Source organism: Apaloderma vittatum, unplaced genomic scaffold, assembly GCF_000703405.1.
Source record: "Apaloderma vittatum isolate BGI_N311 unplaced genomic scaffold, ASM70340v1 scaffold5036, whole genome shotgun sequence".
NCBI classification, from domain to species: Eukaryota; Metazoa; Chordata; class Aves; order Trogoniformes; family Trogonidae; genus Apaloderma; species Apaloderma vittatum.
The window spans coordinates 1-11,289 of record NW_009722167.1 but is presented as its reverse complement, the minus strand read 5'-3'; the positions used below and the strand labels follow the sequence as shown (position 1 = coordinate 11,289).

General features: G+C 44.8%; 1 protein-coding gene across 1 annotated transcript; it reads right to left on the bottom strand.

Moving 5' to 3' along the window:
* Nucleotides 1-1,799: 1,799 nt before the first annotated feature.
* Nucleotides 1,800-9,727, bottom strand: IRF2 (interferon regulatory factor 2; the record flags this gene model as incomplete). Its single annotated transcript, XM_009871662.1, has 3 exons — nucleotides 1,800-2,956; nucleotides 4,337-4,383; nucleotides 9,563-9,727. Coding segments are annotated over 3 exons (524 nt in total), but the record flags the coding sequence as incomplete, so codon positions are not given.
* Nucleotides 9,728-11,289: the final 1,562 nt, after the last annotated feature.

The window sequence follows — 11,289 nt, the reverse complement described above, 5'->3', positions numbered from 1 at the left end:
CCACCCCACCAGCCTGAGGGCCAGCCGCAGGGCAGGGAACTTGCCACATGAAGAAAGGCTGGAAGAAATGGATTCATGAAGTCTAGAAGAGAATTTCCTTGCTGGAAATATTCAAGATGTGGTTTAACAAGATCCTGGTTTCAGCAGAAGTCTGGACTCAATGTGATCCAGCCTCAGCTTGTCTGTGACCCTGTGAGGTCTCTTCCTAACAAAAAAGAGCCCATCATCTTTAAAGGGGCTAGGACATGCTACAAAGCTGGGAAGTCTGGAAAAACTTTAAAAGATAAAGCAGATTGTGTTAAGAAATGTAATTCCAAGTGAGGCCCAAAACCAAGAAAAAGAAACCTGCCATGAGTCTCATAACCCTGCTGGCAAAGGTCCTGGGATGCCAGAGACTCAGTGTAACACTAGACCTCACCTCCTCGAGGAAGACCAAACCTTGTGGCCTGTGGACCCAGAGGGCCACGGGAAATGCAAAACCAGATGAAAGGGAGAGAGGTCAGATAGTTTACATTTGAGGATTTTAACCACTACAAGTTTTCAGCCTCATTTCAAATACTGCTTGAGGCTTCCTCCTCCTCCCAACCCTAACCAAAGCTCTAACCTTGTCTTGCCAAGCTGCCAGGCAGTGGGTTCGCACGACAAAACTGCAAGTTTCAGGAGGACTTGTGATGAAATTTGGAATTGTGGCATCAGGTTAAGAACACAGCAACATGCTGGTGTTTGCTTTGCCTTTTCAACCACTAGTTAGCTCATTTCCCTGTGATACAGCCCTTTTTGTGCACGCTTCTGCTCATCAGCCCAACATACATGGCACCTGTTTCAGCTATCTGTCAGGTTGGTATCCAAATGGCAATCGTGTCTGAAGGACACTGTGTCCATGTATTTTACACACTTGGATCAATCTGTGCAACTTCCAACCACTTAAAAAAAACAGAACAGGGCAACCGCTCTCAACTTCTGCCCATGCCAGTGACAGCCCAAAGCACTTCACTGAGTCTATAGCACAGCCTGTCCATCACCATCACACGACCCTGCAAGCCTCTGTGCACCCTTAATAAGATACTTGACAGCTTCTCTCAAAAGACTTGGAGGAATCAAAACTTGGCAGATGTTGAAAGCCTTGGGGAATGTTTACTTGACTTCTGATTGATTCCACTAATTAGGAGTTACTGCTAGAAACTTGTTAAAAAGAGATTTTTCCAGACGCGAAAACTGCAAGCAAGCTAAACATAGATCTAGGAGGAATGAGGCAAGTACAGCTGAGACGGCACCAGACAGGGGATTGACTTTCATAAGATCCCTTCCAGGAGGTGATCTGCTCAAAGCTCAACCATGGAATAACAGCAGAAGAGGTACTCCAACTCTCAACCTCCACATGTGAGGCCAAACTTGAGCACTGGAGCCAACTTTAAGCTTTAGTTCCTCTTCCCCACCTCAAGCTACCTCAAGCGCAGTACTTCATATCCTCTTAGATGGGTACTCCAGAAATGGTAAAGGCGGCTCACGCTAATTTCTCACTCTGAGAGGTCACATTCACCTATCAAACCCATGCCATCTGGGGCTTCGGAAAGATTAACAAAGAGAGACAAACAAGAGGATTATTAAAAATTTAACTATATACCATATTTATTATCAATCCACAGGATAATCTGATTGCTACATGAGCTCATAAAAGCTATTTCACCTTTACAAAATTAAAAAAAAAAATGTGCCACAAGGATGTAATAACTGCTGATAACCAAGGACTGAATCTTAAAATTATAAATTTGCTGTAGAAAAGATTAAAAAAAATTATATTCACTTTAGAATTTTTACTTTGAATAAAATATTCCCCTGTATAAAAAATAAAAAAGCTTGCTCTGGTTAGAATTAGAGTATTTTTCTTCTTCTTTTTTTTAAATCTGGGAATTTGCATAATATCTCTGTAATAGGTTTCTTTTTTTTTTTCCTATTGTACCACGCGGCATTCAAGCATAGCAGATTAGAAACAAACATGAGAAAAGCAGTCTTAAAATGTATGAAATCCACATGGGAAGCTTTAACTTCCTTTCCTTTCCTCTATTCTTTAAAGACACTTTAGCAAGAATAGCCTTGGAAAAGAATACAGATGGGGAGGGACCTTCAATGTGCCATTAAGTAGAGCAAGGTAATAAAAGGCCTTTCGTAAGTGCTTTCTTAATAAGGTGCAGAAGCAGACCGCAATGTTGCTAGTACTGCACTATGTACAATATTCACAATAGATTTTTCTTTATTTAAAAATATTCCAGCTAGTTCACATTTTCTCTTCCATTCCGAGGCTTTCAGTTCCATCACAGCCTTGACAGCGAGAAGCAGAGCAGCACCACTTCCCCTGTGGTGGGTTGGTCCTCTTATGAAACACTGGAACCTGTGAGTGGGCCAAAGTTCTTGGGTTGTTTGCCTACAACCTTGCAAATCCGCCAGGGTTCAGGTGTACAGACTGACGGCTGGAGTCCTGAGTTAAAACCACTCCAGCACTGGAGCCGGACACAGCAATGTTTTATATGGCCAAGGCTTTACCTTCGATTTGTCTTGTGTGCGTCATGGGATGAACCTCTCCTAGAGAAACGTAAAATACAAAACCAAACAAAACAAAGCTAAAAAATCCCACACTGTCAAAGGCTTAGCAGCTCTTGACTCTCGACTGGGTGATGTCTGACGTTTTCTTGATGACGCTGGCCCGTGTCTCGCGGTCTGGCCGGCTGCTGCTTGTGGAGGCTGTGGACATGACCTGCGGCAGAGGGATGTCTGGGAAAGGGGGCCAGGAGCTGTTGTAAGGCAGTGGGCAGCTTTCTTCTTTGATGGTGACTTGGAGGTCAGGCTTGTTGGCTACAAAAGTTGCCATGCTGGGAAGCATATGAGAAGTGTTCCTCATTCCCAGATTGCTGAGATACTGTTTGCCTTCAATGTTTTTCTTCTGCCAATGAAGTCGTCCCTAGAAAAAGGGCAGGGGAAAAAAGGAGGGAACACTGTATGAGCGAATGCGACTTTGCAAAGTGCTCCATGTAACAAGATGAGGACAGAAACATCCATGAATTGCACATAAATTACCCCATCTCTAAAAGTCTGAGTATCTAGCTGCTGGCTCTGAACTCCTTTGTTCTCAGCCACTTCTTGCTTGCTGAAGCTGTGTACCTAAACCTTGGTGGCTCTCCAGCACTCAAGAGGGTCTGCCCACTCCTCTGATGGAAAATAAAGTACTTATTCCCAGTACACAGGAGACAAAAACGAACACGCATGACCAAACACTCAGAGCTCCAAATGGTTATGAGAGAGAGCATCCTTCTGCCAAGAGGCAGGCACAGAGACCCAGGACGTCTCAAACAGCGTCACCCACACAATCAACACAAGTGATCCTGCCAGGAAAACCACTGTCACTTGGTGTGTCCCCCACCACAAGGAGGTTTGCCAAGAACAATGATGATCCAGTCCCTTCCCCATTACACATGGCACAACAGCACATTCTGTCACAGGAGGTTTGGGGAGTCATGCTGGGCAGTCTATATATGGACTCCACCCTAACCAAGGCACAAGAGACAAAACCAAGAGTTAGTTGTGCTGTTATAGAGCTGCACAACCTGCAGTTCTCCAAGAGGGAGGATGCAGAGGGCTTTCTGGGGTGCACAGCAGGAGATTTCCAAGAGGCCTTCAACAAAAATGAAGCCAAAGCACAAGGCACCCAAGTGCCTCTGGCCTCCAAGTACTCATGAAGATCAACAGGTCTGGTCCTTGATGACAGACTCAAAAGAAAAGGCAAGTGCTGCTTTTGCATAGTTGCAGCTCAGGAAAACGTTCATGGGGTGGGTATTTTCTCCACAGATTCCTTTCGCCCAGCCATACCCAACTGGGCTTGGGGAAGCTTTTTGCCTCACATACCTCAAACATTCAAGCTGTATTTCTATCATACGTGCAAGCATTTCCTCCAATTGTGTGAGTTCAGGTGTCATTTAAGGAAAACAAAGTGAGAATGCTTTCACCAAAGACAAAATACTCACTACCCAGCAATGTCAATGCATCACACTAACACACTAGCTGGCAGTGTTGATGGCTCTCCAGACTATCTTATCACGTAAATTCATCTCCTTGTAGTTTGGACAGATGAAGAGGAAAGAACTTGTGGAGATATCGATTCTGCAACAATTATCCAAATGTCTATCTCTCTTGAACCTTCCTGTTTTGTTTTTCTCCCCCAGCGGTTATTAAAATGAATATTCCACTGGCAGACAGAGTTGCAAATGGAGAAGGGGGAAGAATATCTCAGGTCATTGTTCTTAAGACCTTGCTCTGAAGTGCTAAAAATCCAGAAAATGCTTACCTCTGCATTTTCTTCATCACTTGGAACGCTGTCAGTCGTTTCACTTTCTGTCAAACGAAACAGAAACAAAAACGAAAGTCATGTTATTCCATCTACATTAGCAAAATTCATCTCAAGAGGCGTGATCCACTTCCAAGAACTGGAAGTAAACAGTCAAGCCAAACAATCAGAAAACAGCTGAGAAGGATGGACATCCCCAACACAGCAACAGCAATCCAATGGCTAGATAGCCCAGCTGCTTTGAACAACTGGGGAAAATTCACACAGTTATCACAGTTAACATGGCTATATCCTGGAAAAGACAGCAATGGAGAGGGAAGAAGTATTTTGTGGTTCTGGGCAGTGGGAAGAGCCTCCTGCAAGTGGGGGATGCTCCCTCTCCCTCATCGTCTCTTTGCAGCCGCAGGCCTGGCAAAGAGCAAAGTTCTGTCCAAAACCTTATTTTTATCTCCCTATGAAACCAGCAAAAACCCTACCCCGGAGGAGATAAGTGTGTTTCTGTTTCATGAACTGTTATCTCAGCCTGCCGCCTCAAGGGCTTGTTGTCACTTCTGCTGCTTTATTATTGTCATTATACTTTGCCCTCGTTTCGCTTTTGCCACCCGTGCTCAGCTCTCCCTCCAAGCACCCTTCGCCCACCACTTAAGCAAGCAGAAACACTACTGTATCCTGTCCTGTGACCCCCATGGCCACAGAGAGCCTCCCTCATCCTCACCACTTCAACCAGAGTGAGCACATGGGGGTGCAGCTACAGCACGACAGCTATCCTCCTGCAGCAGTAGAGGAGCCTGAAATCCAGAAATTTTTGACTGTATTTTCAAGGCCACGTGTGTCTGAACACGGGTCTCCCAGTGTCTGAGGGTCAGGCTCCTGGTCCATGGGCTGGCTGAGAGTGCTGTGCCTCAGATACATGTGAGACAGGCAATAACTCCCTCTTGTCAGGACCTGCCTGCAGCCAGGGTTGCTGCCTTCAGCACAGCCGCACAGTGCCCAGACTCTCACCCAGAAAAGCAAAGGCCTGGATTGCACATCCCCTTCAGCTTTTGGGGTTTTGAACCAGTGTCCTGTTTCCTGGTAGGATAACTCTAGGCATCTATCAGGCTACCAACAGCATTTAGAGTGGGTCTTTCTCCAACTTTCACCTCACCCAGGGCTGGGCAGGTAGGGCTCATCCATGCCCTAAACCAACAAGAATACAGAAACTATCAGGTTAAAGGAACAATGTGCTGAGTTACCGTAGCAGGCAAGAGAGCTCTCAAGTCTCTCCACTCTGTATCACACATTTTGGCTCATGGAGACAGCCCCTGCACCCCTGCCACCAAAACCCACTCCCCTGCCTTCCCACAGAGCAACCTCACGCTCTCCACTGGACCTGAGTGCTACATGTGCACGGGCTGTGCCTCACCGATCGTGTCTCCGCACGTCTTCAGAGAAAATGGAAGCACCTTGTCTGTCTTCTCAAGGCTCACCTACACATTAGGTTTAGGCAGAGGGCTGTAAACCAATGGTGCAAATTGCTCTTTCAAGACCTCAGGATCTAACGAGCACCCAAAGTCCTTCTTAGAAAGGAAAGCAGCCAGCTGGGCTACTCCAGTCTATGACCTCCAATGCCAGCACCTCCCCTGCACCAGTGCAGCAAGCAGAGGAATAGCCCAAAATGTTAAATCCAACTGGGAAGCCCCATGAAGTTAACATGCCACTGGGCTTCTCATTCACCGGCCCAGGTGAAGAGAGATGTGTCAATATGATTAAGCTGGCTAATTAAGCCATCCTGGGGAGAGGAGAGGCAAAAATTAATCTGTGCAAAGGAGAAATAGCGCTGGAGACAGAATCAATAGAAGGAATCCACACAGACAAGAAACAGATACTCCTTGACATGAAGAAACATGTGGCAACAAAAAAAGAGTGATGCAGCTGAAAAGGAATCCATCCTTGGTGTTTATACATAACAAAATGCTGAGCAAGAGAGTGCACTATAGTTAGCCAAGCCAGGGAAGCTAGTCACTTGGGTATGGAAAGTTAGGTTATTTCAATCTAGAAGGTTATTTGAATCAGTGTCAAATACAAGAGGAGGCTGACAACAGCCCTGGTACTAAAAAAAAAAAAAGGATTTCATAGACGTCAGTGGAAATATCAGAAAACTCACAAGGGCCACACATATCATTTCTCCACGTAACTTCAGAAAGGAACTACAGGGGTTTTTGAAATAAACCAGATTTTTGTAGGACAGCTGATACCTCAGGCTACTTTTTCTTGATATTGTTTCAGAAGAGCTAAACTAACTGTTCCTGCACAGCTGTAATGGTCACAAGCTTTCCTGCCATTCAGCAGTAGCACCTGATAGAGCATGCAGCTCTACCCAGCAAACCCATGAGCACAGGGCCAGGTGTCCTGTGGCTCTCCTGTACGGGTTTGCATGGAGCAAGACAAAGCCAAAAATAGCCATAAGAGTGCCCCTCAAGTTTCAGGGTTCTAACAAACCACAGATCCCTGTCCTCACTCCTGCCTCAAGGACAAACGCATGCTTTAAAAAAAAGAGGTTCGTAGAACAATTTATGCTGGAAGGGACCTTGGGACATTTAAAGCCCAACCTCTCACTCAAAGCAGGGCTGGATCAGGTTGCTGGGGGCCTTATCCAGTCAGGTGTTGAAAATCTCTGAGGATGAAGACAACCTTTCTGGGCATCCTACTCCACTGTCTGACTCTCCTTGTGACACCCTGTGAAAAAGGTGACATTTTCTCTTATATCTAACTGGACCGAGTTCTCTTCTTTCACTTCATGCTGCTGTTCATCATCGTCCCACCACACACAACTGTGAAAAGCCTGGCTGTGCCTTTTCAGTAACACCCCTGCAGGTAGGGGCAGGCTGCTATGAGGTCCTCAAAATCATCTTTTCTCCAGGTTGAACAAGCCCCAGTCCCTCAGCATCTCCTCACACAGTGAGTGCTCCAGCCCTTGATCATCTCGGTAGTCCTCCTCTGCACTTGCTCCTGTTTATATCTTCCTCAAGCTGAGTTTCCCAGCTTAAGACTGGACCTAGTTACTCTGCTTCTGGAGTATTAGTGATGAGTACAGGGGGATTAATTACTTCCCTAGATCTACTGGCCATGCTCCTGAAAGCTGGTGGCCTTCTCTGTGGCCTGGGTGCTCTACTGTCTCACGGTCATCCCACTGCCCACCTTCCTGCAGAGCTGCTACCCACCCCATCCGCCCCAGCCTCTATTGCTGCAAAGGGCTTTTCCTTCCCAGGCACAGGAATCTATCTGTTGGCTTTTATTCTTGTCGAATTTCTTAATATTTTTGCCGGCACATTCCTGCAACCTCTCCAGGTCTCTCTGGATGGTGGCCCTGCCCTCAAGCATACTGACTGGTGTCCTTTATTTGGTGTTAACCTGTAAACTTCACAAATGTGAACTCCAACACCTGCTCACTGATATATTAAACAAGACTTGTCCCATGACAGATCCTTGCAGTATTCCACTTCTTACTGTCCTCTAGCTAGAGTAATCAGAATCATCAAGAGCTGCCTTGAGATGCATTCAAAAGTGTCTTCAGTGGCATGAAATCACCTCTGTGTTACCTGAGTTACGGGCTACCAGGTTCTGGTATGAGTTAGCACAGCTGAAGGCCACCAGGATACTAAGATAAATAAGGGGATAGGAGAAGTACTTCAGTCATGCCTCATTTTCCTTATACAGGCTCGCTGCACTGACTTTAGTGGAGGCAGTTCACGACTTGCTCATGTCAGGGTGGTTCTCCTGTCACCAGACCACCCCCCTCTATCATCCTCACCCAAGCAAGCACCACGACTTCCAGACCAAGACAGTGACTTTTGTTTGCGTTCCAAGAACTTAGATCCTGTAGCTTGCATCATTGTTGTGTTCACGTAAATGGGAAAAGTTTTGCAAGAAGCATTTGGAAAGAGGACAAATGTTTCAAAGGCCTCGTCTCCCAGCTGCTAATAAGTTAAAGCACCCTCATCCCCTTGCCTTATGCTTTGCAAAGCCCTTCTACATGCTTTGGCCATTACAGACTAAACATGTTGGGAAGCCTAATCATTTATCACCATGTGTGCGACTAACATTGGAGGCTATTCAAAAGAACACCATATTATTCACCCAGACCCAAAGATAAAAATTACTAAATACATATTTTATAAAAACGTCTCTGGAAGCAGTTTCAGCCTAATGAATCAAAGGCAAAAACCATGTGAAAAACAACAAACCACACAGGGAACAACTAAGACTTAAGTTTACCTAAAAAGACAACATTTGTGTTTCTATCCAGTTTCCTGAGGCTTTAAAGTTAGCCACACATTAAAAAAGGAAAGACAGGTTGGAGCTGAAACTTTTTCTACTTTCAAATGTGGTTTTACTCTGCTTCCTACGGAAATAAGGCTTATATGATTGCAGAGACTCTATACAGTGTGCCCATGTATGCATTTGCATCCGTTCTCCCCTAACAACTTCTGAACACACTGTTAGACTTGGATAAGGGATAAATTGAGTGCCAAAGACTCTTAACTTCCTACCAGTTTTATGAAAATAAGGGGCCAGACAACAAAGAGAAACCATCAGCACCCTGACTTGGGGAAAAGCTTGCTATCTCACCCCCTTTAGATATCAGAGAACCCAGATGGGTGTCAGACGTTGGAAGCCAGACGTCCACAGCTCTGCTGCTCACAGGACCGCTTGTTATCAGTCGCCACACGGCTGTTCTAGTCTGTAGACTATTTGTAACAAGACAGATCCACTCCCCCAGGGCTCTCAGCTCCACATCTGCGTTATAACACCATTAGTGCACTCTGTGCCTGTTGTGTTAGGCACTGAGGAAACATACAGCAGAGAAAACCTCTAATCTTAAGTCAAGGAGCAAGGGGGACACATTATATTTGGAGCACATCATTTGTACCACCAAAAATGCAACTCTAATGAAAGATGAAAAGACCTCTCCCTCTCTGCATTACATCTAAAAAGGTTCTTTTTCCGTTAGTCACAGGCTACAACCTGCAGCCTACATTTCTAACCTCAGATCCGTCAAGTTGTTTCTCTAGGTGAAATGAGTAGACGACTGAGAGCTTTTGAGTTCATTAAAAATGCAGGAGGCAGACAAATAGACATTTCTGGCTCTTTGCCAGCTACTCTGGAAGATTTCCTTCTCCACCAGTGTCTTCTAGAAAAAGAAAAAAAAAAAAAAAGAGCGTAAAGAAATTCCAGGATGCTTACCTGCATAGGACGAGACTGGGGAGATCTGTAGGGGATACAGCTGGCTCATGCTGAGGGGCTGTTCGTCGCTTTCTGTTGTCACCTCTACTACCTGGCAAACATCAGGAGGATTGGCAACTATCACCTGCTCCTCGCTGCTCCCGTCAAGGTGCGGCTGTCCTACAACTTGGGGTTAGAAATAAAAACTGATTACTCATTACACCTTGAGTCTTGCTGGATCTCTAAGAGCCTGTTCTTGGAGCCTGCTGGTATCTGAGCGACTTTTCAATACTGTCGTGGCACTTTCTTCCATGCCCGTAACCTGCTTTCAGTGAGACTTCTAAAGGAAATTTGCGTGATTTATTTAGTTTCCATGAGCTTCAGAGATAGTTTTTTCCCCTCTTGTGATGACTGAAAATGCCTAACTCTCCCCTAGCACTCACACACACAGTCCTTGAGCCCTCCCTGACATACCAGCTGTCCACATGGTCCTGTAAAACATGGTGGGACTCTTGATTTACATACGAATTTGTGAATTTTTTTTCCTCCAATTAGATGCTTATTTCTCACTGATCCTTGTAATGCCACTGACGCTATGCAGGAAAACACGGTCTGTGACAGAAAGCTTCAGTCTGGGAAGCTATTAACAGAGGACCTTCCTATTCCCCCAGGCACATGATATTTAATACCAAAGGAACATTATTTATTCACATAAACTGAAGGTACCATGGATGCTTTGCAAGCGTCCTGAAATGCTTTGCAGACATTAATTGTGCTATACAACACCCTTTTGAAACAGGAGAATAAAATGACATACCAAGAAGTTACTGAGCAAAGTAAAAGAATGGTGAAAGCCAGAACCTCACTTCTCTGGAGCTGCTTGAGACAATTTCCTCTGTGCTGTACAACTCCCCTGTCAATCCCAGCACAGAGCTGAAACTCACGAGCTACATTGGAAGAGCACACAGAGACGGAGCTGTCTCAGAGGAAGGCTAACCTGAACCCACAGCTGTCCAAGAGAAAGGGAAGGACTATAAACAGTCTTTCACTGGAACGTAAAGCTTCAAAAGTAACAATCTTCATACAGACAAATTCTGTGCAAAAGCAGTGCTGTGTCATTAGAAACTCAGACAGTATGTTTTCTTCTAGATATATGATGGGAAAAACATGTAGGCAATAAAACAGAGCAGACCTTAATATTAGTCTGTTAAGTGACCTAAGTACTCTAATTATTAATTTTAAAGAAGGCAAAAGATAGAATCTATTCCTGGATGAAGTAAGATAAATATACATGAATGCACATGTATACACACACACTCTCCATTCCTGCCTTCTATCTTTAGACATGGCTAAAACACCACTTTTTGAAAAGAAAGTGTCAGGTTTTTCTCCCAGGGAAAAGCTGCATAACTTTGTGTTTTGTGAAGTGTGAGGTAATCACTAGATGTGCATTTCATGAGACAATTCCAGCATAAAGAAAATTACATACATACTGGATAGCCTTTTTCTTAAAAGCTGAATCACTACAATTACCATTATTTTGTTCCAGATACTTAATTTCTACTGTATTTCCACCCTGGTTCCGAAACAACCAGCTTAGTACTGAGGGGGGTGTGAGGGGCAAGAGTGTGCACACACAGAGTTAATTTTTATCTGGAAGAAACCAGTATTGTGCAACCCTGTCAGGGTAGGGGCAGGCTATCTGCACTGTTTTATCTTTCTCCTCAATACCTGATGAATTCTTAACC